This window comes from Lates calcarifer, linkage group LG7_1, assembly GCF_001640805.2.
Source record: "Lates calcarifer isolate ASB-BC8 linkage group LG7_1, TLL_Latcal_v3, whole genome shotgun sequence".
Classification (NCBI taxonomy): domain Eukaryota; kingdom Metazoa; phylum Chordata; class Actinopteri; family Centropomidae; genus Lates; species Lates calcarifer.
In genome coordinates this window covers 14,653,185-14,680,385 of record NC_066839.1, presented here as the reverse complement: position 1 = coordinate 14,680,385, position 27,201 = coordinate 14,653,185, and the positions used below count along the sequence as shown (strand labels likewise).

The 27,201-nt window shown below is 41.7% G+C and overlaps 2 protein-coding genes across 5 annotated transcripts; one reads left to right on the top strand and one right to left on the bottom strand.

The window, feature by feature from the left end:
* The first annotated feature begins 216 nt into the window (after nucleotides 1–216).
* Nucleotides 217–23,653, top strand: dpf3 (double PHD fingers 3). Of its 4 annotated transcripts, none has more exons than XR_001963196.2 (12): nucleotides 218–531; nucleotides 8,598–8,758; nucleotides 9,981–10,088; nucleotides 12,491–12,624; nucleotides 13,271–13,366; nucleotides 13,510–13,582; nucleotides 14,090–14,131; nucleotides 15,654–15,791; nucleotides 15,941–16,069; nucleotides 17,332–17,991; nucleotides 19,118–19,230; nucleotides 19,802–19,822. XR_001963196.2 is itself a non-coding variant. In XM_018696131.2 (12 exons), exons 1-12 carry the CDS (start codon nucleotides 500–502, stop codon nucleotides 20,115–20,117), a joined length of 1,176 nt encoding a protein of 391 aa, XP_018551647.1. In that variant the 5' UTR covers nucleotides 232–499; the 3' UTR covers nucleotides 20,118–23,653. The 4 variants fall into 4 exon arrangements, 2 of the variants coding, with proteins under 2 accessions (XP_018551648.1, XP_018551647.1); XM_018696131.2 differs by lacking the exon at nucleotides 17,332–17,991 and adding an exon at nucleotides 20,050–23,653 and having other exon boundaries at nucleotides 232–531; nucleotides 19,802–19,883; XR_001963197.2 differs by lacking the exon at nucleotides 14,090–14,131 and having other exon boundaries at nucleotides 217–531.
* Nucleotides 23,416–26,982, bottom strand: LOC108896857 (protein LEG1 homolog). The gene is made up of 8 exons (XM_018696135.2): nucleotides 26,616–26,982; nucleotides 26,272–26,358; nucleotides 26,119–26,192; nucleotides 25,853–25,955; nucleotides 24,860–24,980; nucleotides 24,288–24,429; nucleotides 24,094–24,190; nucleotides 23,416–23,955 (listed from the first exon to the last, which is right to left on the bottom strand). Exons 1-8 carry the CDS (start codon nucleotides 26,911–26,913, stop codon nucleotides 23,804–23,806), a joined length of 1,074 nt encoding a protein of 357 aa, XP_018551651.1. The 5' UTR covers nucleotides 26,914–26,982; the 3' UTR covers nucleotides 23,416–23,803.
* Nucleotides 26,983–27,201: the final 219 nt, after the last annotated feature.

The following is a 27,201-nucleotide window of genomic DNA, read 5'->3' as shown; positions in this document are numbered from 1 at the left end:
GTTTTCATAGTTAACTGATCGGTATAGTAATATAGAAATTATTTTATTACATTGGATTGACGGACGATGGACGTTCAAAATACTATAAAGTATCTGCTCAAAATGGGTGCTGCTTGAATTCGGAGCATTTATTTTAGGAAATGATATTTTTTTTAGTTGTTAATATTAATAGCTGTGTTATAGGCTGGTGGATTTATTGTCTAAACAGCCGTCAAAAACCCACTAACCAAATCAAAACTAATGAAGGGACGTTCTGATGAAGCTCACGGTGTATGATATTCGTGCCACAGCTGTGTGTTTTTCATGAAATTATTACAGTCTAAGGACTGGGACATAGATTTTGACATATTTCTCCGAAGCCACGCCTAATGTCTTGATGCTGGTGTTGTATTGGTAGGGAGCACAGTGCCCAGGACCGCATTGGTTGTTGTGTGTTTTTTTCATAGGGGTCCCAAACTATACCGAGATTTGGAATATTACGTTACAGTCCTGCAGGAAAATGGCGACTGTCATTCATAACCCCCTAAAATCGTAAGTAAAAAAAAAAAATCTATTTCATCAAATGACTGAAGAGTTTGATTGCATGTAGTGGTGACTGCTCATAGGAATTACATGTGATTAAACGCGCGTTAAAATGAACACTTTTGCCATGTACTCGGTCAGTCTTCGTGTGTGTGTGTGTTATCTGCAGGTACCGTTGCCTTTTTGCTGTGTTGTGTAATACTAACATAAAAGCATAAGAGCATGTACTTATGCACAATCTGCAGAGAAAGCATCTCCAGCTCGCGCGTGAACGTCTGCATTCACTCTCGTGGACTTGGTTTCACTTAGACAGAAAGTTGCCGTTGTCCACGTTCTGCCTTTACAGACACGGTTGACAGAAAGTTTGCATGCAGGGGCTCTTTTGTCATTGCCAGGCGGGTGAATTTGCATAGATAATTTCATGCAGTTAATGTCACAAAGCGCACATTGAGTGGGCGACTCTCGCTCTCCGCGCGGCTCGTGCTGTCAAATGGATGTACACAAAGCACAACAGATTATTGTATGTTATTACCCAGCACTGACCTCCTTTCTTACACGTATGGGAAACCTGCGATGTAATACCGATTTAACGGGCGTGCAGCTTCCCTACAAGCTGTTAAAAACGGACTTTTAATGGTGCCGATTTTGATGATCTGCTATTTCTGATCTGTAGAAACATCCACCACAGAGCTGCATACATGCAAAAATGCCCAAATATGAAAAAAGACCTTATTACAGACAAAGTTCCTCACGGACTATTGCAGATTTATTTGTGACTTTCAGCTCAGTTTACATTTCCTAATGCATATGTGTCTTGCTGCTGGCTGACAGCAGATGTTTACCACTGATCATGTGGAATGTGCAGAGAGTTAGACAGTTTCACAAAATCTGTTGTGCAAGAGGCCACATAAATGTTTCAAACAAAGCGTGATTTGACAGGAGTTTGGTAGTGAAGGGTGTGGATGAGTGAGACATACACTGTACCTTCTATCTGCTTTCACACAAGGCAGTTTTGTACAGATGTATAATTATCCATCCGCATCTTTTTGGAAATGTTGTAGAGCTCTTTGTTGACAGCCCTGAAAAAATTGAGAAATCCTTTAAGCTGCTGTATTCTACCAAAACAGATTAGTCTGTAGAGACTGTAGGTATACAGAATGTGTGTTTGTTTTTGTGTGTCTGCAGTTGTGCATGTAGAACAGCAGATTAGATGCGTCCCAGTATTCTCCTGGGCCCATCTGTTGAGAGAGAGAGAGAGAGGTATATGTAAAGAAAGACTGCCTGATGCTGGGAGAGATGGAGCCCCATCTGCCCTTCATATACAGCAGGATCACCCCACCCCACCCCACCCCTCCACCCCCATCCAATATCTGCAAAAAGAGAAAACAATGTGTGTACGTCTGTGACCCAACCTACCAAAAACAGACATAAGCCCAAAGCTATAATACAAGAGAAAAATGTGAAAACATGTGAAGTGATTGCGTAGGAGTGTAAGAGCTAATATCGGGTAACATGTGAGTTACTACCATGGGAAATAATGCTGTGGTCTACTTTCCAGGCAGAGCAGTTGTGTGAGTCCACTGTCTGTTTGAAACAATGAGGCGTACTTGTCATCTGTCCTCAGGATGTGGCCGGTAAATCATATGCAGTCAATAAGGACATGGTAATGAGCTAACCCTCCTCTCTTGCCAGTGCTTGAGCTCCGAGAGATGAATTACAACCGTCAACAGCTGGCACTGAAAAATACGTCTGGCTTTCTAGGCTCCTTCAGCCATGTTTTAACTTGATTTTACTTGATTTGTTTAAAGTCTCTTTTTAATTTATTTAATTTATTTATTTTTTTTGCAAAGGCTTCTTTGTGATTAAAACCTGGGGAGGCCGCGTATGTGGGACTTAACGAAGAGCTGACATGAGAGGTATTCAGGCGAGTGGTGTAATTCATATGCAGAGACGCGTTTACGTGCGCATTATGTACCTCCTTTTTCATCATTATAGGCTTGGATTTTCAACGAACCAAAGAAATTCAGGTGGACAATGGTTTGACTGTGTTTGCATAAGGATTGAAAGGATGTGGGAAGAGATTTGGGGGAGATGTAAAGGAGATGGAAGAAGAGGGGGTGGGGGGGTCAATGTGCTTGAGGTTGTGTGTTTTTATTGTGTATGTTTGTTAGATGCATGGGCGGTTGTGTAGCCGTGCGCCCCTCCCCCAATTTGCGTGTAGAGGGAGCATGAGTGAGTGATGAAGGTTTGAGGGGTGGGGTGGTGGTGGGGTTTGTCTGTCTGGCTGCATTTACTGCATACATTTATACTACACACTCAGCACAGGGGCGAACCCTGGCCTTTGTCTATTTAAGACCAGGGAATGGGAATGTCCGGGAATGGTTTCCAGGCACGGGGAATTAAATGGCCAGGAACATTTTTTTATAGAAAGCTCCATGCAGTGATCAATACACCCCCCCCCCCCCCCCTGTTCTGCACACAGAGCTGCCACATGTTTCTCTCCTTATGTTTTTCATGTGTGTGTGTGTGTGTGTGAGAGAGAGAGAGAGAGAGAGAGAGAGAGAGAGGTGAGATGTTAACTGTATGTTATTCTTCACATATAGAACAGTAATCTTGTGCTTTGGAGACACATTTTCTCATATTTCTTTCCAGTGACCCCATGCTGAGTTGAAGTGAGTTATCGTTCAGCCCACGTCTCCAGCTCCCCACTCCTTCACCTCACCCTCCTTCACACACACACACACACACACACACACACACACACACACTCTCCACAGCAAAACAACAGCAGCATCTGAATCAGGGTTTCCCCTCTGCAACACCCTTTCCTCTTCAGCCGCTCGCTCTACCTCTCTCCCCACTCACCCCCACCCCTCCCTCCTCCCCTGACTCGCACCCCGCACCTTTCCCTTTCATTCCCTTTGTGCATCTGTTTGTGTGTGTGTGCGAGAGTGCGCTCGTGCATACACGCATCCGCGAGTTTGAGAGAAAATGAGTGTGACAGGGTTTGAAAGGGAACACGTGTGCCCCAGGACACATCGGACCCCTCCTCTTCCCCCCTCCTCTGCCTCCTTGGCTCCTCCTCCTCTATGTCTCCCTCTTTTCTGCCTTACCCACTGCTTGGCCTATTGAATACCACAAAGACCCCTATCAGTGCCCATATGTTGTTGACCTATACCCTGCACTTCCTCTGGGGCCTCTCGCTCAGACTGAACTTCATCTCCTCTCACTATCATGTGCCCAGTTTGTGATAACCTCCCAGTCATTTCCTGACACTATTAGCTGTGTTTAAAATTGCCTGGTCTGCAAGCTTTATTACAAAGATGCGTCTGTGTCCACGTTAGCCTGATTGCAGACGAGGCTTGTATTTTGAGAGAGTTAGGGTACATTTTTCTGTTAGCTCTGATTCGACTGTCTTAATGAAGTCATGCAAATAACATGTAAACAACTCTCCATACTGAGAGATGCTGCGCCTTTAAAGTCTGTCACACAGATTATTATCAGTCCAGTTTCTATGTAATTAATCAATAAACAAGAAAACAAGAACAGTACAATTTACAGCTGCAAATAAAATGGTATAAATGAAAGTTATTTTAAACATCTATTAAACTTAATAACAAAAACATTCATTTACCAGTTTAGTCCTAAAAACATTAAGGTTTTTTCCTCTTGCATCTGCTGTATATTATAGTTTCACCTAAACTTCCAAATGGTATTTGCATTTGGCAGCTGCCAGTAACTGAAGAGGTAGAGTCATATTTTAACACTACACACACACACACACATACACACACACACACATGCACACACGCGCGCTTGCAAACACGCCAGCTCCCTGACACACAGGCTCTTTTCAGTGAAAGCAGAGTTTGACCAGTTAATCTAACCAGGGGTCTCATTTGTGGTGGAGAAATGAAACTGAAGTAGTTGTTAGGGTGAAATCCAACTTGAAGCCTTTTTCACATGCCAGAGACTGGTGTTAGTGTTTCAATTTTATGTTCTGTTTTCTGAGATTAACACCTTAAATGTTTCATTTTTACATTATAATTACTAGACGTAAAAAGAATATGTTTTTCATTTTATATTTCTGTGTCAGTCTTGAATTGATTCTCAGCCTCCTAAAGGCCTGTGGTTCTCTCATGGATGCTATAACCTCAGCCATCGGTCAGGATGTTGCTTCGAAGCAGAGAGCTCATTAAAATGATTGACAAAGGTGTGATTATGGTAAACTCAGTAGAGGACAAGACTGACAAAACGCCTGCTGCCTCTGGGAAAAATGGTAATTTTTTTTCTTTTTTTTTTTCAGGACCTACATTAAGATACCGATAATGTTGAAAATTCAAAATAAAGCAGGGCTGCTGATTATATCCCCACTTAACTGAATAATCATATGGTCGAAAAATGTCAGAAAATGGTAAAATAAGCCCATTCTAATTTCTGAGTTTCTCAAGAGCTCGATGTGACATATTCAAATGAATCTGACCAGCAGTCAGACTGTCATCACGACAATGGAAAACATCATATCCTCACAGTTAATTTGATTTTCTGTCAACTGACAAATGGAATAATTGACTAATTGTTTCGGCGCAAAGACGGAGAACTTTTCAGAACTTGTTGAAACAGGAGATGAACACAAATGTGGAGAGAAGTATGACAGTGATTTATTATGTCTGTAATGAGTTCTTTCAGTGATTAATTATTCTATTTAAAAGGGAGGGAAAGAAGGTGCTGTGAGTAATCCATAGCCGATGGAGATGAGAGTAAGATTGATGGAGAGGTATGACAACAGACATTTAAACACAAAGACTGATTAATAGAACTTCCACTCCCAACATTGGCTGAGTTTGAATATTCATAATGTTCATGAGCTCCTCTTTGGTACCCAGCTGGTTCTTTGGGGGTGTGTATACTGGCTCACCTGAAGTTCAGCGCAATTGAAATTAGCACCTCAGCTGTCCAGTGATGTCTCCCTCTGGCTGTTATAAATCATTCATGGGCACCTGTGAGGGTGATAGCTCTTGATGACCAAACAGAGAACAAAAGAAGGGATTGAAATGCAGGGAGGCTCCTGCCTTCCTCTCCTCTCCTCTCCTCTCCTCTCCTCTCCTCTCCTCTCCATCTCTATGAGCTTTTACCTGACCTGTAAACGATTAGCGTGAGCTGATGAAATGGCCCATCGCTGCTTCTGTACTTGGCAGCGATAAGAGTGACCATCACACACAAAGCCTCTCTGTGTGCTGGTATGGGAGCAATTGAGACAATCACATGCGCGCACACGCACACGCGCACACACACACACACACACACACACGTTGCAACTGCAGATTCCATCAGTATCCAGGAAGCTGTTGACCAAGAGGAATGTGTTCCCCGACATGCAAAACTCAACTTACATAAGCACCGTCACTAGGATCAGCCATACGGCCGACCAGTGGGTACAAACAGCAGCACAGTACAGTCTCTGATGGTTGAATCGAGTTCAGGGGGGATGAGAGTGAGGGGGGTGGGGTGGGGGAGAATGTCTCAGGACATGCAACCCGTAGACAGATGGTCTTGGAGGCATACACATAACGCACATGTGCACGCGCGCACACACACACACACACACACACACTCTGTGTCTCTTTACACTCACATAACCGAAGACATGAACACAGGGCACAGACACAAATGCACAGCAGGAAACAAGCAGGCACGAACACCCGCTTATGTAAGAGTTTACCAAGCCGCCCCGGGGAACATCATACAGGCACTTCTGTAGTTGGAAGTGGGACAGAAACATACAGGGAATATGGGATGACACAGGGAGGAAAAGACAGATGAGGAGAGATGCCTGTAGGTCCGCACACACGCACACACACACACACACACTTCAGCTCAGGGAACAAAGAGTGACAGCAGAGATAACGCTTTACCTCTGGGAATGTGAGTTATGTGACAGGAAGTCTCTTCTGGAGATTTGGATTTGACTAGATCACTGTGACTACTGTAAAAACATGCAGCACTAAAAACACCAGCTGCACTCCTCATTTCTGTAGGTCTCCTGACAAAAACCTCAGCCAGCACCCACCACATGTTTTAGCCCAGACGTTATATACATACGCTATGCCTCTGAGGGTGCACACAGGGCCATGCAGAGGTTTTACTTTTTACTTGTGCTGCTCCCGCAACTGCATCTTATTACTGCCATAATAAAAAAAAATGTGAATAGATGCATCAATGATTTGGATGACTTCTGGTGTACGTTATTAGTGCTGACTTCTCTGCAAATCCCCCGAAAAACTGAATTTAAACGAGGCTAAACTATCGATATGTTTGACGTTTGGGAAAACACACTTATTTGTCTGTTCTTTTTGCCAACAGCTACATGAGAAGATATGAAGCTGGAGCCAGGAGACGGTTTGCTTAGCTAAGCATAAAGATTAGAAACAGCTAGCCTGGCTCTCCCCGACATCAGTCCAAAGCCACTTTTGTTCCACTGTTGATCATATTTAATGCATATGCCATGCAAGTTAGCTGTACTGTCCTATTATATCAGAAAAAATAACAGCCAGGTGTTATTCGCTCTCAGCACACTTCATTTTTAACCATTAATCATCACATATTCAAATGTCAAAAGCAGCAAATCTGCTCTCTCACCCCCCCACCCCCCGCCTAAAGTCCTTTCCCTTACTCCATCTGCCCTCTGCTCCCCAGCCTCCAAACACTGCACATCTTTGTGAGATTCAGTGTGACCAGAGCGCTGGCCTTTGTCCAGCTTGGCATTCTTAACATATCTGTGCAGAGAAATCCACAGAGCGCCCATCTCTGCTCGGACGGTCGGTGAGGCAGGATGACAGGCAGGCGGAGAGACATGTATGCACAGGAACGGAGAGACAGATAAGATCTGTGATGCAGTCCTGTACTTTTTTAACCTCTCTGCCACTGGCCACTTATATTGGTTCCAATGGGGAAAATATATATATATATATAATATAATTGTCAAGTTCTCCTTCATGTCTGTCTCATTTAATAAAAGTAACTAAAAAGTAAACTGTGCTCAAAGATGGTCGACTAGTTCAGTCCACTATCTTTAAGGCTGAGCCACGCATGCCCCTGCTGGCTACAGATCAAATCCTATTAGATCTATCTTTCCTCTATCTTCCTCTCTGGATTTCAGCTATGTAATTAAATAAAGAATAACCCTACTCAAGGTGGATATTTCATCTGTGGCAAAAGTGAGTTAATCTTGGTGGGCTCTGCCTGTCTCTAATGATCTTCGCTGCAGAAATCTTGCCTCTAGACTGAGACTGCAGGAGGTTATTAATGGGCCACATCCTGATTTATACTTTCTGGTTGGTCGATAATGTGTGTGTGTGTGTGTGTGTGTGTGTGTGTGTACACCTGTGTGTGGACTTCGATCCAGCCCTCTGACTCATCTATCAGTTTGACAGGATGAAAACATTTCTTCTACTCTCATGGTTCATCATTGCTTCCTGTTTTGTGTGTGTGTGTGTGTGTGTGTGTGTGCCTTCATAGCCCTTATTGTGGCCCACCTGTAAAAACGTTCCTTTTCGGTCCAGCTGTCTTTGTGCTGCATCTGATGTTTGCACTAAATCGAGACTTTGCACAACAAACCAAGTCAAAATGTGGAGGGAAGTCTGGGCTTGTTTTATTAGACTAAAGTTAACCAGGACTGAACAGGCCTGCTCATACTCCATTTGCAGACCGTACCAACTCATTAGCCGCCCACCACATGTTATTGCCATTAACTATCTAAAAAAAAAAAGTTAGCATTTAGATGATAGGACTTCAACAGCAGGAATAACTCAGTGCACAGAAAGCAGAAATCGAAGCAGCATGCTGCAAATAGCTTGGATCGATGGCAAATGACTGTAATGTTACTTGTGGGTAACTTGAGTTCCACAGAGAAATATTTTTTCAATCTACTTCAGATGTCGAATGAATGGTGCAGTTGTAGTGGAAGTAAACGATAATGAGCCTGATAAATGAATCACATGTGATTATCCCCTCTGTGTTTCAACAGGTCTGTTTACCTACTGCTTTCTCTTGTCTGTCCGTCTGTCTGTCCTCAGGCTGGGTGACCAGTTCTACAAAGAGGCCATCGAACACTGTCGCAGCTACAATGCCCGCCTCTGTGCTGAGCGCAGCGTTCGCATGCCCTTCCTGGACTCGCAAACTGGCGTGGCGCAGAACAACTGCTACATCTGGATGGAGAAGCGCCACCGCCAGCCAGGTGAGAAACACTGCAATGGCTGAGAAAAGCTTTCCACTCCTACAAAGACTATTTTAGCAACTCCCTGGAGTCCTGCCACTGTTATTGCCAGGCAACCAATCTAGACTCCAGGAAGTCACTGCAAAATCTAACTTGTTAATTAATGAGCTTTAGAGGTACTGGCAGCCAGATATTGTAACCTTTAGAAAGAGCCAGGCTAACTGTCTCCCCTGCTTCTACTCTTTCTGCTAAGCTAAGCTAACTGGCTTCTGGCTGTGACCTTATATTAAATGCACAGACTTGAGAGTGGCATCGCACTTTTCATCTAACTCTCAGCAAGACAGCGAATAAACAAAAATGTATCAATATTAATGATAAGAGGGACTGATAGATCTCCTCTCTCGATAAAAAAACAAGCAAATCACCCCCTCCTGTATATTTTATGAGTTACCACTTGCTGATTTATCCTGAGATGCGCAGTCAGCGTGTGTTCTTCACATCTGGGTCGCCTGTACAGCCAAAGGGAACAATCTGCTCTTTACCGAGAGCTGGACACAAATAGCTCTCCATTGCTCTCCATCTTGTATGCAAAGCCCTTCAGGCCACACCCTATACTTTGTGGCAGACCTAACTCACATTATATGCATTTATTCTGGGTTTATCCCTCCCCCCCTGCTTTTGCTTGATTTTTTTTTTCCTCCACTCATGCACACATTGAAAAAAATCCTCCTCTCCCTCAATCTCTATCTTGTGCTTAGCTAATGGAGGAATATGATTAGACACAAGGGCAGAGACCAAGATATTCGACTCAGACATGAGAAGCTTGCTTTGCTGAAATAGTGACAAATTATTTAATTTAATTAATTGCTTTTGGGTTGAAGTAACATTTCAACCCAAAAGCATTGTTAAGACAGTTTTAGGTTTTTGGAATCTGACCACAAGAGCTGGATTTCTCTGAAAACGTGGGCCATTAGCCTGAGCACTGACATATTAAGTGTCAGGGAAACATAACTAGTCCACCATGTGTATTTTTTTGTGTGTGGATGTGTGTGTGTGTGTGTGTGGAGGGGTCTCAGTGCAAGTTCTGTTAAAATAGTAAGCTCGCCAGTGGTTGTTAAAATTCTTTCTGTGCGTCTGTGTGTCTGCATGTGTGTGTATTTATATATATATATATATCCTATATATCCATCTGTGTGTGTGTGTGTGTGTGTGTGTGTGTGTGTGTGTGTGTACGTGCGTCCAGGCCAGGCAGCGGGACAGATGTATACCTACCCTGCTCGTTGCTGGAGAAAGAAGAGGCGACTCCACCCTCCTCTGGATCCCCAGCTCCGCCTGTGTGAGCTTCGACTAGGTAAGACAAACAACACACACATACATGCACAGCCCAGCAGCACAGCGACATGCATACACAGCCGTGAAAGCCACGCTGTGCGCACTGACCATACAACAACTGCCGCGCCCTCTCGTTTTTGTAGTCAAACCAACCTTCACTTAAATGCACGTACATGTGATATCTGTGCCCTCTGCGCTGTTGTACAGCTGCGCAGAGCCTTAGGCGAGCTGAGTGGCGTTAATGCTCGCTATCTGACCATCTGGCTCTGGTTAGCCCTGTCTCTCTCGCCAGGTCTCCAGGTTCATTCTCTCCCCTGAATCAATGCCTCCTCTCACTGTTCTCTGGCAGTAGACACACACGCACACACACACACACACACCAGTGCACAAACACCCCCACACATGACTCTCGCTCTCCGTTACAGCACAGAAGCACCCTAACTGGGCCTCTATAATCATTTGTCCATGAGGCATTAGAATGTAAGTGAGTCTTATGAGGTGGAAGTGAGTGATTTTTTATGTGTGACTGTGTGTGTGTATATACATGCATGCATATATGTGTGTGTGTGTGTGTGCGTTATAGGGGATTTTAGGAAAGGAATGCCCCAGGAACCTGATAAGGGGGAGACATAAATGCAGGTCTTTGTTTCTGCTTTGCCACACCATTGTTTCCCTTCTCGCTGTCTTCCAGACGCAATATAATACTCCAGAGCTTTCCACCAACAACGATTCAGCTCGAAGCAGAGAACAGAGCCATTTTCAGGAAAAAAAAAGAGAGAACAAACTCTCCAGAGCTGCAACCAAAGCACGTAAAAAGAGAGATATATACTGTAGTTAGCAAGGGCTGGAAAGCCTTTGTAGCAGAGGGTGAAAGAGTAGAAGTCTACAGTTTTGTTTTTCTGAGATCCAATTCTGCAGTTTGGCCCAGATATCTATCATAACACGACACAGGAATGTGAGTGCTCCTCTCTCGGGCTTTTGGAAATGCTTTATGTTTATTTAATGCTTCCTGAGCAGAGAGGTTTGTCTGCGTGTGAAGAGATGCAGAGGCTCTGTCGCAAGGTTACTTTGAAAGAGTTTTGAAACCAGAACTTAATCCCTTGTTTTTGTAGATCCCCTCCGCTTTTTCTTTTACATGTCACAGCTCAAGTCAGGGGCTGCGCCTCAGAAGCCATTTTGCTTGGCTCTGTATAAATCTGACTAGCGTTTCAAAAAAGTTGCAAGCAAATATGTGAGGGTAGATGACACAGAGGGCTGTTTACATACATTTTTGGGACGTTTGTTAGGGTGGTGCCAGTCGTGACATTTAGCTCAAGAGGAAATAATCTGATCTAATTGTGTGCATATGAGTGTTTGCTTATGTGTGGCTAGAGCGAAGGATGCTGTTTTGCTGGCAGAGCAGAACATTCAGCGCCACTTATCCTCTCCCTGTTTGCCCCAGAGAGTCAAAGAAGAGGTGAGGAGGTTGTGAAGGGGAAAGAGGACGAGTGAGGGCAAAGAAAATGGGTAAAAAAGGAAAGGAAAGGAAAGGAAAGAGGGATTTAGTATAAAAGAAGAGGGAGGGTGTCAGCAGAGGAAAGAGGTGCAGGAGCAGGCAGATACTGTACGGTGGGTTGCGGTGAGGGATACGGGGTGGGGAGAAAGGATACGTCCAGTCAGTGCCGGTACAATGTTGGCCTAAGCAAACAGACACAAAGAAGAGAGGAGGAGGAGAAGGAGGGGGGAAAGAGGAGGCACAGAGGTACAGCAGCTCTGTATTCAATAAGAGTGTCTTACTGCTTCAGTAGCCCGGCTCACTCCCTGCCTTTCTTATCACATCCCTGCTTTCATTCTGTACTCATCCTGGTATTAAGAGTTCAAACACGAGGACAGAGAGTCAACGCTGCCGCAAGTTCAATTCTACAGAAATGAAAAGAGGGAGAGGAAGAAAGATAGTAGTAGACTGGAAGAAGCAAGAAGAGAGAGTGAGATATAATTTAGGCTTATAGGCAGTGTTTTTTCTTTTTTAAATTTATGGCTCATTATTTCTTTTCTTACTGTGCAGCTGGTGCACCTTAGTTTTTATTATAGATGTTGAATCTGGCAGCCTGCCCTGCCACTGTTGCTGAAATTCCCTTTATTTCCCAGACAGAGGGAACACTGTCACACCCTAACCCTAACCCTAACACCATGTCCACACTGATGCTGATACGTTTTCTCTGTTGTTGACTCAAAACTGATCTTTTTGAAAGACAGTCAGTAGAGGAAATAAAACTATGGTAAAAATATATAAGCTGTGTGTTTAATATGGTGAGCAAACGACTAGAAGATAAATGCCAATAAATGTAAATGGTGAATTTGAATGCACATGCACATTTTTACAGCCCTTTGATTCACATACAAATATTATTTTCTTTTTCTTACTCTCCTCTGCCACGTCAGAAGCCGAGCTGGCCCCCAAGCGTGAGGTGCCCCCAGGGGAGGCCACGGCCTTGGAGGCCCTCCTGAGGGGGGACAGCCTGCTGGAGAAAAAAAACAACCTCAGTAAGGAAGAGGAGACGTTGCTGGAAATCCAGGTATTTTGCTACACGTTTGTTGTGTAACAGACATCATTAAGGAGTGTTCTGTTCAGAAAGCAAACTGGATGACTCTTGAATCCTCTTCAGAGACAGTCATAAACGCATTTGTTCGGGGTGCCTTGACAATCCATGTTAAACACATAAGGTCTTAGCAGAAAATGAATTTAATGGATGGTCTGAAAGTCCAAATTCATCAGTATGCCTGTGCTCATCCACCCTGTCTCTGTGTCCAAGGATGAACTCCTTACCCACCTGAGGAATAAAAAAAAAACATTTGATGAATATCGAATCTGATAGCAGCATTAGTTTTGAAATGAATAATTTCACTATGGGTTTGCGTGTCAGATGATGCCTAATTTTCTCCTGACAAGGTACTAACAGCAATCAAAATGTCCTCAGATATTGTATAATGTCACAGTAAGTGGGGGGATCCTCTGTTTACCGTTGTTTCTGTGGAACTCGATCCTTAATTTCTTTGCCGTCAACATCAGCAAAATATGTTACAAGCAACAGTCAGTCAAGTCAGTGTTTGCAGTATCAGCATATCAACTTGTACCTCCATGTTTTACTCTTCACCCTCTTCTCTAACCTTTTCATGCCTGACCCCCTCTTCTTTTTCTGTGTGTGCATTCACTCTCTGTAGAGAGTACTGGAGGCAGAAGAAAATGGGGACGGTTTCAATGATGACGAAGACTTTGAACTGGACACTCCAAAGAGAAAGAACAGAAACAGAGGCAAAGTGAGTGTCAGAGACAAAAAAAAAACAGCAGTGCATTTAGCAAAATAATATAAGCGTGCTAACATGCTCAAAATGTGACTTGGACACAAATGTTCATACACTGGAAGGATAAAATATCAGATGTACGTCATGTTTTCTTCTAGAACAGAGGATCAAACCGCAGGAGGACAGAACCTGTTAACAGTGACGACCAGGACAAACCTTACGTCTGTGACAGTAAGAGAAAAGATAGCTTGATTCTTTGTACGTCATGTGCTGTTGTGTGATCAGGTCATCAGTTTGTTCTACGTGTGTTAGTCAAAATTCAGATTCACAGTGTCTATTAAAGCTCAAGGAAGTGAGATCTTAAATCCTTTATCTACTGTAACTTCCTAATGAAGTATTGTCAGGAAACGTTTCCCTACACACATGCTCCAAATTGTTTAGAAAACAGAGACAAATCTCTCAGGCAAGTCATTTTCTCCCATCTTCCAGTGATAGCCCTCTTCTCTTCTGTTTCTAAGAGCAGTCCTCCGCAGCATGAAGAAAGAGTTTGCTGTTAATCCAGACCTGACTAGCATGCCACTTACGTACTTGGACAAAATCCCCCAGGAATGGATTGCCACGGGGGTGTGGACAGAGATAGCCACACTGACTGAGCCTCAGACAAATGAATCTCATCCTCATTTTGTGTCTTGTTCTGTCTTTCCTTTATTGTTTGCTTTTGTGTCTTCTCTGTTCCAGATAGATACAAACAAAAGCATAACTCAAAAAAGGCTGAAGAAGGTATCTGAACCTGTCCGCCATCTTGTCTTTCTCTAAGGGCTCCATGAACTGTCTTTATGATTCGCCCTTTTTGCTCATAGGCATCTGGTGTGGGAATGGCTGACTGAATGCTAATCCTTTGGAGATATCTAATGCTTTTAAATGCTTTATGCTAGCACAGGCATCGCCCACCCGCCTCTCCCTGCAGTGTAAGCGTTGCATGACACTAACGCCACTTCCATGTGCCTTAATGCTTGGTCATTGCGAGGCATGCACCAAACGATGCTTCACCAGCAGCCCACTTAATGCCACACAGAGGGATGCATGTTGTCTTAGGTCACTCTATAACTGTGATGTGATCCACAGATTGTAGCCATTATAGAAGTGTTTAGACTGGGAAATTATAATAGTTTTTATCCATGGGGTGGCAGGAGCAATACAGTCATTTATAAAGGGATGGATAGCTTTCCAGCTTTGTATTATTTGGTCATAAAAGTGAAGTAAACTAAAGCTGAGACAGACATGGTTGCAGACGTGGCAAAACTGTAGCACCACAATGCACTAGACAGTTGATGAGAAACTTCTATGATGGCTACAGCTCTATTGTTCTCACTGTGAAGAATCCTCAGTTACTCCAAAAATCAAATACAATGTTAGAGTAGATACAGTATATAGTCTGTGCAGTGTCATTTTAGCCAATTAAGAGCTTGCTTCATTTTTTTAAACAATGTAAAGTATATTTACTTCTTAAGTGGTAGTGTCACGGTACAGGGACAGTTGGATAAAGTTAAGCACTAATGTTAATAGTTTGCTTATAATAACCAACAGTAACATTATTAGAGCAAGCTAAACTAACCCAAAAAGTCATTGTTTGTTAAAATACTTGTAGACCAGTAGTCATTGTGTCCTGTTACTAACTAGCTTCTCTAAAGTTATCATACTTTTAAAATATTGTTGTTATACATGAATCATCTGAGAAGTCCCAGTAATGTCTGCCCTACTTGTTAGGTTATCTTAGTATGGCTATATTGCTAACTTCTTCTAGTTATTTAAAGGTCTTAACAGCAGTCACCATTTTAACAAGAACTCTTAACATGATATGATACAGCAGATCTGATATTTCCATGTTTTTTGTATTAGTGACATTTTGTGTTTAGATATGTTGCGACAGTACAAATATAGTTAGCAATGCATATTACTTTTCCCTCCAGGTCAAGTCATATGTTTACTGCTGGGGGAAAAGTAACCATATCTTTTTACTGAATGGGATATATCGTAGCTCGTGGTGGATGAATTGGGACAGTCAGGTGAAACTGAACATTTCTACTGTATGCTTGATTTTTGTACAGTCAAACAGGAATACTGACAGTGAGTTGAAGTATCTGCAAATCATCTTTGACATTGTGCATAAAATTTGTTATTTTTTTCTTTAGGCAGGGATGACAGGTGATGTTGAACAGACTCTTTAGTCCGCTATGCTAGCTCCACTATGCTGGACAGGGTTTTACATGTCTCTAACGGGTCTGTGATGTTTTATCTGTAGTCTGTGGAAAGCGTTATAAGAACCGGCCTGGTCTGAGCTACCACTACACCCACACTCACCTGGCAGAGGAGGAGGGTGAGGAGGAGAAAGAACCAGAGATGGCCCCATCTCCTCCACAGAGTTCGGACAACCACAAACGTAAGATGCTTCATAGGTTATTTCCTTACACAGTCACACTTACTCATAAGAATAACAAATTTGTGATAACCCAGACAGCCTCAAGCTGTCAGAAAATTAATGGCGGCTCATGTATCCTCCTCCTTATGTGTCTGTGTTCCTGCCAACAGCTCAGAAAGGCCCAGATGGTGCCATCATCCCCAACGACTACTGTGACTTCTGCCTGGGAGACCAGGACTCTAACAGGAAGACAGGCCAGGCTGAGGAGCTGGTGTCCTGCTCTGACTGTGGACGCTCTGGTGAGTCTCCAACCCCTCAGAAATTAAGAGGGTTTTCATTAAAACTTCGTCAAATTCTTTGTTGACGTCCACATTTAGACCACAAGTATTAGCTTTGTATTCCTGCCAGTCAAATTAGTGGATTTAATATTAGGGTAATAGTTAAACATATTGGAAAATACACGTATTTGCTTTCTTGCTAAGAGTTAGCTGAAAAAACTACCACCACTGTCATGGCTGTGTGTTAAATGTGTGGCAGTGGACAGCAGCTGGTTAACTTAGATTAGCTAGAGAAAAAAAAAACATATTTAGCAAAATGTCAAACTCTTTCTTTATGAAAAAAAAAAACTATTTTCAGAAAGAAGTTGTCTAGAGAGTCATAGAGTCATACTTTAATTTGTGTCTACTACACATCTCATTTTTGTTTCCCTTTACTTCCTTTATTCTCACAATCTTGTTCATGTGTATTCCTCGCTTCCTTGCGATGTTTATCTTTGCTACATGGACTAAAATGGTGCGTATCTGATGCAGTTTAAGACTGCAGCTAATATATATATGGACTAATAATTACATTTTTTGGGGGGGTTAATACATTTTGGAAGGCACACTAATAACTTTACTATTATTACAGAGTCTAATTAGGCCTTTAGAATTCACAATAATGTTCATATACAGGTCAGTCGAAGTCACTAAAATACAGCCTCATAACATTAATAGTTGTCTTTGTTCAAACCAGCCTGTGTCTTCAGTTAATGATATAGCTTTCATTAGGCATTTATGTGAATTGCAGTGAATTGTGCTTCCGTGTTGCTAAAGTGTTTTGTCAATGGGTTATCAATGAGCCTTGTACACCATGAGAATTGGGAGACATCCCCTGGAACTCCTTGCAATTTTCCGTTTAAAATAATAATGATTCATAGGCTTCGCTGCTTGCTTCCATCCTGCATGCTTCTCCATGTCAGCCTCGTCCATCAGTACGGTCTTCTGCCTTTTGACGACATGCCTTCACCCTTTTGTTGCTCAGTTTTCACGCATTATCTTATGGCACATTTGGCTGCATTTTTTGTTTCTCCTCCCTCCCCCCCTCCTTTTTTTCCCCCACACTAGCCAAAGCCGCATCTGCTGGATATCTCAGCAAAACATTTCTCGAATCAGCTCAACCGAGAGTAGGGTGTTCATTTCAGCGAGTGAGATGTTTTCTTGCTACGGTAGAGTTTGTTAGAACAGCTGCGACAGTGTATGGCCTTGTCTGTGTTGCTCTGACGCTGATGTTTTCATGGTAGCTGGAAGAGGAGGAGTGAAGAAGGATGGGAGGAAGATGAGCGCTCTAGAAGAATTGTTCGGCAGCGCGTCAGACAGCGAGGCCTCCACGTTTCATGGCTTTGAAGAAGCAGAGCTGGAAGACATTTTGTTTTCAGACGATGATGATGCTGTGGCTGACAGCTGATAACAGGACGGCTTGACTAGTTGGACCTTGTGGCAATAAAAATCCTTTTCTGATTAAATGTTTTTGTTGAGGCGACACTGAAAGACTGAGAGCACAGACTGGACTACAGTGGCTCACCTTGAAGACACCTCTACCTGCAGAGTCGCTGGATTATTCTCCTTTATTTATACATAGAGCCAGCTTCTTCTTGAAAATGTTGTCTCTGATGGATACAACAGCTTTTTTTTCACCATGCTCATATGGATTTTACACTTAAGACCTTAAGATTTTTCATAAACAAAAAGTAAACTCCTTACACTTGACTTTGCTTGCATTAGATAATCTGGATTGTAGTCTAAACATTGTGGCTACATCCTATTTAATTCTGGACTGAAAAGGTTAATATCAGACATGGTGGACCAGAGAAAATGGAGTAAATTACATGACTGGCCACTAATGTGGATGAACGTGGACTCTTGAGTCACTCCACTGGCTAAAGAGGACAGGTAGCCGAGAGGTAAGAGCCAATCGGCACTCCATTGCTCCTCTCTGTCTTTAAGGACTAGATCCTTTCTTTTGTCGGTAAATGCTGGATAGAAATGCTTATTCTAATACCTGCACCTAAGTGCTATCCATTTAAGCCAGTAGGCCCATATATTCATCTGTTAATCTATCACTTCCCAACTGTAATTCCTCAGGTTAACTCGGGAGGCAGGCAGCAGCAGCTTAAACATCTCTACATTAATTACTACTCAGATCACGTTTATCTTTACTCACCCATCAGAGGCTGATAGGGAGTGTGTTCTCTGTTTCTGGTTTCCTTCCCAGTCTAGATATAAATCAGTTCATCCTTGATTATGGCTCATTCATGGCTCATTGATACCCCACTGATTCCAGGGTGATACAGATAACTGTGCTCAGAAGACGAAGAATAGCACTGTGAGGCTGCGCGGAGGCCATAAATGGTGTTGGCAGTAGCTATAAAATGTTTGTTACCAACACAAGGAACAAGAAGATCATTTTACATTAACCTAATATCATTGTTTGTGTGCTGTCACAGCTGTAGCTTTCAGGGAAGATTACAAAATGCTGCTTGGCTGTGTTTTCCTGCACACACATCACTGCTTGTGTTTTGTCTTCTGAGACATACAGTGTACTTTTGTGGCTTTTGATGCTAAATTTCATCCAGCTGTATTGACTGTCAACACTTTGGGGTGCAACTACACTTGTTTGGTTTTCTTATTTATCTAAGTCAGGGAAAAACACTGTATCCAATAACTTAACTTAAGCAAAACGATTTCCCTAAAAAAATTGCAAAAGACTAATTTACTGTATTAAGGGATGACTTAAAATAAAACACAGCAAATCCCAAACTCTTAGCATAGTGAATAGTCTTTATTTATTCTCATTAATATGGAAAGTGCATCATCTTTTTACTGAAAACCTGAAGCAAATTCAGCTGTAGATGATGTAAGCCATTTTTCTATGAATGGTGCTAATATGTTTAGATGTGAGCCAATTTAGGGCTTCTGCCACATCTACAAACTGTATCATAACAAAGCACCACTGACTTTACTTTCTAAACACTATCCACTCTTTCCTCCCTTCCTTCCTTCTTCCCTTTTCTCGTCTCTCCTCCGCAGGTCACCCCACATGCCTGCAGTTCACTGAGAACATGATGCAGGCGGTGAGGACGTACCAGTGGCAGTGCATCGAGTGCAAGTCTTGCAGTCTCTGCGGAACCTCAGAGAACGATGTACGTATGCTGTAGTGAAGGGAAGACTTTGTGTGAAACATCGAGCGTTCAAATGTTATTACTACTCCTTTTGAATACGCTTTGAACTACATCAAATTCGACATGTTTTTCTTTTAATGCTGTGACCTTTCCACAGCCAGCGTTCAGCCTGTCATAGGCAATACATTACACTGAATGTATGCCAGGCAGATATATACTGTGTATATGTAATGAATTACCCATGATGTGAAAAGGTTTTCTTTTTCATTACATGTTTTTAAAAAATCCTAACTCAGTGACTGACTCAATAATATATTTTCTCTTGAATAAACGGTGCATTGTCATTTATTATCATAAATCCAAAGGGCAGCCACATAAGTCCAAGTTTGTTTAAACTGCACCATTGTTCGCAAATGTTGACCACAGTGATTTATAGAGAAATAAAACAGTAAAAACAATAGGATTTGGTCTTTTTGAAACCTGCCTCACCTTTATTTAAAAGCTCACAGTGGAGTTTATTTTTATTTTTCTGCCCCCCCGTCCATGTGTTATACATTATTTAAGATGTTAATTGTGTGCTGCCCTTGACCAGGACCAGCTGCTGTTCTGCGATGACTGTGACAGAGGATACCACATGTACTGCCTGAAGCCTCCAATGACCCAGCCTCCTGAAGGTACGACATCTGAGAGCCACCCTCATAGGTTTTATTATATATCAGGGGGCTAATACAAAATACTGTATGTCATGGCTACCAGCAAAGGCTATATATGGAAAAGAACAAGGAGGACAAAGATTTCAGCCTCCCTCCCTCCTCTCTCTCTCTCTCTCTCTCTCCATAGGGAGCTGGAGCTGTCACTTGTGTCTGGACCTGTTAAAGGACAAGGCCTCAGCCTATGGAGAAGCATAACTACGTCCTGGACATTCTTCTCAACACACATATACACACAGTATATATATATTTGTACATATACATATAACTGTTTGACATGCCCACATATAAGCAAAAGCTTTATCTCATATAGAATCAAACACACACCGATTCAAACACACTTTTTCTCTCTCTCTCTCTCTCTCTCTCTCACACACACACACACACACACACACACACACACACACACACACACACAGTGCATTAGCAGGCTCAGGGCAGTTTCCTGTGTGAGGAGCAGAGATCCTCTACCTCTCATATAGCCAAGCAACACTCCAGATGCAAACGGCATCAACAAGCAATCTCGACCGTAAGTCAGCTAACAGCAGGTCTGCCATTCAGTCATTCTCTACCTCACCACTCAGCAGGCAGCAAGAATCCAAAGCAGGATTTAAAAAAAGGCCAATACTGTGTACTGCGTGTGTATGTGAAGTACACGTTCATGTTAAACCAAACACCTGACATCTCTGGATGACCCCCCACCCCCTCCTCAACTCCCGATTTAAATTTATTTGACTGTAATTTGGAAGATGTTTCTCCCAGAGTATTTGCTGGAGCTCTTTCACTTGCTTCCCTTGCTTCTCCAGCTCTACAGCAGGGGAACCTGAGTGGGTCTGACTGATGTTTGTTTAAATTTCTCCCTCCAGCTCTACTCCTTGTGTTTAAACTTTACAGTGACATTCCTATTTTATATCTGGACAGACTCAATGTTAGTTATGCCATCTTTCACAGTATTTGTCAAGCTTGGTGAAATTTATATCCAACTCTAAGAGGAAATTGGGCAATAAAACAGCCCTGACTGTCATTCCTTTTGGAGCGTGTTGACATTTTTAATCCACATCTGTTTTCTGTATCCTTGCCGTTACTAGGATAACATGGTGCTCAGTGTGACACTTTACACAATATTTAACATGTCTTTACATAGAAACATGAAATATGTATTTATGCATTGTTGATAATTGGTCCAACGTTACTGTCATGGAGATCGTTGTTACTGTAAATCAGTGGTTCCCAGATTCTTACTAATAGGCACCTAGGCACTGTTAGGCATTAGCAGCATTTCTCATCAGTTTCTGTTGTTCAATTGAAAAGCAAAACATTAGAATCTTTTTCACAGCAGAAAGTTTGACTTGTCACAGCAGGAAAACAGGTGGCACTTAGAACATTAACAATGGCTCCATTCAAGAAATTATTTATTTTGATTGCAACTGCTAGTTAGCTGTGCATGCTAACATTTGCGGTTCACATTAGAGCAGATAAACATACTGTTTAATCCATCTCTGACTTCATCTTCTACATACGTTAAGGCAGAATTTACTGATGTGTCCTGTCTGGAAGTTGACACAGCGTATTTAAGAATTTTTTTTTGCAGTTTTAAACCAATTCATTCTGGATATTCTGCATTTGTTTTACCATATGTGGGTAATATGTAATATATGTTTAATTGATATCATGTAAAATTGAGCGCTACATTTCCCATCAATGCAATGTATGTTTTTGTATTGAGCAAAATTTGGCAGCACTAATTTAATGCTTAATGCAAACAAGCTTGATCATAAATAGGAAGAAACACCAAGAATAAGCTCTAAAAGAAAAAAAAAACATAGAGAAAAATGCCCTTAAAGTACACTTAGTGTGCTAGCCTTGACAGGATATCACATTCTGCATTTGTGTTTTGTTATTGTGAATTTGTATTTGATATTGCTTTTCCACTGACAATCATGAACTAGTATAGATAAACGATGTTGATAACATACAGAGGGTTTTTTAAGTGTGTTTTCCCAGTGGCAGGTATAATGACCCTTTGTGTCTTCCTTTTAAAAATTGTCTTCGATGTCATTCTTATGTGATGCCATCACCTACAGTGATTCAAATTGTGTGGAGTATTTTGTTTTGTAAATGTTATGTCTTGTGTTGAAATAAAGACTTTTCCATAATTTGTTCTCTTGTACACCATCTATGAACTGGAGATGTCTCAGCTCCAGTCTACTTGTTTCCTATCTTGCCTTTAAGATACATTTACATGAATAATCTAAAAAGTGTTTCTGTTCCTTTTAAATAATCCATTAAGGAAACCCTACTGCTGGATACACAAACTGAAAATAGGCATTGAGTGTTTATATGGTTCCGGCCAAGATGGCTGTGTGATATGAATCAGACATAACTGAATGGGCAGGTTACCCATCATTTCCCCTTCCTTTTCTGCCAATGATACAGTTCTCTCTGTCTGATAACATCTCTGTGTATAGATGCTCACTCCAGAAGCTACAGGTCATAAGCATGTGACTGTCCTTTCCAGTATTAACACTGTTCAGTGGATCCAAACCACTTTATGACAAGAAATGTTTATTATAAGTTTTATTTAAAATGTGTAACATCATTTACCATTCCTGGAGAAGTTACAGGACAGGTAAGTATTTACATCATATTACCACTAGGGGGCATTGTTGCACTGGAGTACAGCTCCAGATGACATACTGCGCTTTCACGTGAATCTAAATTTTACTGCAGTTTATGGACTGAACATCTTTGCAGGTATGAAAAACTAATTTCATAGATTTTAAACAGAGCTGTAGTGACTTCGTGTCTCAGCTGGGCCTTTAAAACCATCTGTCTTACACCTTACAGCTGAGTAACAGTCACAGTACTGCGGTGTAAAATACTCCATTACCAGTAAAAATCCTGCATTTCAAATCTTACATGAGAAAAAATACATAAATATAATTTGTGAAATGGATTTGAAGCATTAATGTATAGCAATGTCAATCTATTAGTTTGCTGAGATGGAGCAGTTACACTATTCTATATACTGTTTGGTAGTTTAATCTATAACAATACATGATATTTTATAAACTAATCACTAATTGTGTGTGAAGAATTAAAATCTGCAAAGTAAGCACTATAGCACTAGTAACTATAGCTCCCATAAATGTAATGGTGTAAAAACTGCAAGAAAGAAGCAGAAAATGTAAATACTCAAGTAGAGTAACAGTACCTAAAACTGTATGTAAATACAATATTCAGTAGATGTACTTAATCGGTTAGTTACTCAACCACCCACTTCTATCTGTCCCACACAGTGTGACAAACTGTAGTTGTCCTGATGTAAAATCTATAAGTGATTACAGTCGTAAAATTTAACATTTAAACTTGATTGTGTATCTTCAAACGAGAGTTTTAGAACTTTCTGTCTTGTCCTTGCCGTCTATATATTACTGATTAAAGTGCAGTAACAAGATCCACAAAAAAGAGTTTAATAATGACAGTAAAAGCGAGGGATTATCAGCGGTTTACTGGGACACATATTCACAAAAGCACAACAAGAACATACACTGAGGATTACTTGCTTTACACTGTAATCTGTCAGTTGATCTACACCTTCCAAATAATGACATAACTAACTTTCAGTACTTGAACTATTTAATTTGATGGAAATAAAATGCCAGTTATGTCTCTTTGTATTAACAGGGTCTTGTCTTAGTGAAATCTCCCTCTGAGTTTTTTTTTTTTTTTTTTTTACAATAGTAATCCTATATAATTTACTATTCAAAAAATCGACAAATTTTAGCATGTGTCAACTTTCTGATGAAAAAGTGAATACCATCATATAAGTGGAGTTGTTGTCTCTCTCTGTTCCTGTTTGTGAGTGTGCTTGTGTGTTTGTCTCAGCAGCTGGTCGACATTCCAGTGACGATGCTCAGGAAAGTGCTGGTGGCGAAGCCGGGATTCAGGAGGAGCTGTCCCAACATCTCTCTGCCTTTCTCTCTCGTGGTCACTGAACACATTGCTCTCTGCCACAAATTCACCAGCGTCCCACCTGGTAGATGACATGGTCGTGAGCATCCTTAAAAGCTCACAAATTATAATAATTATAATATTATAAAATAATTTAACAAAAAAAAATGTGTTATACTATTTGAGTGTATGTGTGTGCATGTGTGTGTGTCTGCTCTACCAAGCAGAGAGTTGATGCTCTTCATCCAGGAGAAGATGGACAGTGTGTGGTTCTCATCTGCACTCAGATCAGCAATGTTGGGTGCACTGTCACCCTCCTATACATACAAATATGAGAGTAACGACAAAAATTAGATACATTTACAAGCTGTAAAAATGAGATAGATTTAGAAATGAAATACTGTAAGTATGTACCTGTAAAATTCGACTTGGCAGAGGGGATATGAACATCGCAGAGTTTTCCAAATTGGAATGGAAATGTGCTGCTGATACATACTCCGCTGAGTTGAGCCAGCTGTCAGCAAAGGACACTTCCGTGGAGGAGTAGTGGCTCTTCCTGAAGGAGAGGAGAGAAAAAGAGGGAGACCAAGATGAGAGAGAGGTGACTGTACCAAGCCGAGAAGTAGTCCAGCACTCAACCCCCTGCAAAACCGCAACCTCTTGATTTTAACCTTTGTTTTTTGTACAGATTAAACTAACCAGATATAACATGTAAGTTAGTGAGCTTTAGAGGTTTCCAATATGTAGCCCTTTAGATACTGCTCCCTGTTTCCAAGACTGTGTTCAGACAGAACAAGGCTGTATGAATTGAATGTATGAATTTAGCATTATTTCATGAACCTATGGAGAAAGAATAAAAAAAGAGAGACTGGAGGAATATTACAGAAAGACCTGGAATTTCTGGTGAGTTCTGAGGTTAGTCAGAACCTGTATCAAACTGTTGCTTTAACAATAAATAGGAACAGATAGGTAGGTAGGTTGGTTACCTGGCGTTGCATGCTGAAGAGGCATGAGTTGAAGCCATCTGGGCTGCCCAGTAGAGACCAAGGAGAGAGTCTTTCTTCTCATTGTCAGGCAGAGGAGAGTCAGTCGCAGCCTTCAGACCCTTTAAACACACACACAGGAGACTAAGGAAGTACTCCAGCAATTTAGTGTTGCACATCCATAAAGTTTAGGGATACAGGAGTGACGGATTTAAGCTGACACATCCTGACTTTCCTTGCCCTATAGATGCCCATGTTTCACAAATCCCATACCCTGATTTTGTAGCACAGCAGCCTACAAGGAAGAAAGCAGAAACTTTTGAATTTAATTTACAGTTTAATACATTAGTAAGTGGTTTTAATATGTATCATAACCTCATAAATTCCTGAATTCCAGCTGAGATTGCAGTTACTGACACTTTGCTAAGCTCAGGTAGTTACCTTGCCACTCTACCAAGCTAGGCAAGCAATTTTTTCCATCATGACTGGATTTAGCTGTTGTCTTATTTATGTGGATTAAGAAGCTAAATTACCAAGATGTTACTTCACCAGTATTGGTATACTTTATTTACGGGCAATAGCTACATGGGGAAAATTAGCAAACTTAGCCTCTGCCAAGACTAGCAGTCATCTCCACCTGGCTCGACTGACTCTGCACATACAGCATGCTGTTTTCATGTGAATTCCACATTTCTGTGGTATGAAAACATTATATGGTAAAATACATATTAAGTCATATTCTGTTCTTATTTTCGCTGAAAATGTAGTTACTGCATTTTGGCTTTGTAGGGTAGCACAGGCTTCTTGCTAAAAGATGACATTCTACAACTGTGATTGGACTGATCATGATGTGTCAAAACAGCCAGCAAGGGCCCCTTTAAAAACTGAAGATTTTTTTCTTTCAGCATGAGGGTTTAATGCATGAAACGGTGATTTTTAGTGCACTGAAATATCAAAACCAGTAATGTCCATGTGGATTTTGTGTGCATGTACCTGGAAAAAAGGCATCCCACTTAGCCATGGCATCAGGGTAGCGAGTTGTGCAGTCAGCATAGGTGGTGCAAAAATCCTCTACACCTGCAGGCGTCTGCATCTGGACCTAATAATATAAAAATCAGAGTTATAATCATCCTCATCATCATTAAAACCATAACTATTCAAATTTGTGTGAGGTCATATAAAAAACAGCAGCCAAAAATATTCTGTGGATGCAACTTTTATGCTATTTATTTCAATTTGAAATGTCTGACCAAAACAAGTACCTGAACTCCTGGTCCAATGAAGCCCTGCTGTGCGGCAGACAGGAAGGGGAGTGCACTGACAAAATAATTCACACCTGGAGAGAAATAAAGAGATAATTTGTGTTCTGTGTGTGTGCATGTGTGTGTGTGTGTGTCAGTGTTGGTCATACTTACAGCCCCACCAGCTTTGAGGAGAAATACACATAGTATCTCCTGTTTGCAGGCCGCAGGTTGTAGCACCAGTTGGGTCAGCGAGACGCCCTACAGAAACAAGACATTTTACATTAAACCATCAGTTTGTGTCTAGATTGGTCTTGATGTGGCTTGGTGTGGGCTTTTTTTTTTTTTTTTTTAGGGTTGAAAGGTCATTGCTGAGACTGAGCTTGTAACTCCCTATCCACTTTTGCTGAATATCATACTGGAAAAGTAACTAAACTACAAAGTGTTTCTTTCTTTCTAAGCTTTTTAAGGAAGTATTATAGTATGATTGTTAAGAAAGTAGATAATTATCATCTTACCTGAAGTTAGCATCCATCCAAGCTGCAGTGGCAGTCCCCATAAAGGACTGTCTGTAGCGTTCGTCCCCATGGAACCCATAAATGGGTCTGTGGCAGCTATAGCCAGCCGGTAAAGACTCATACGGTGAAGGTAGTGCCAGGGATCGGGAGTCAAAATGCCATTCTGTGTTGGCAGGTCCGTCACTTGGCCGGTTGTGTGCGCCCACAAGATGGGCATGCCATTTTCTAGAATTACTGCAGAGCTGCTGAGGGACACAGCACATGCCAGGAGGAGGCCGAGGACCGTCGGACGCAGCATGACTGAAGAGCTGGGACTGCAGAGAGGAATGGCTTCAAGAGCGCTCACTCTGGAGTGAGAGCTGTCATACAGATACAAAGCTTATGTACCCTCTGTTGGTATTCAGATGTCCTAACCCACAAAAGCAAACACACTCACATCAGTCCACGTGATGTGGTTCAGTGGACCCTCACTTATTGACAGATGAGAGACTGCGTGTGCATCAGCTCAATACTGTTCAAATACCTGGAAACAGGTCTAACAATCAAGGATAACTCAATATGGTGTGAAGCTGAATAACAACAACTT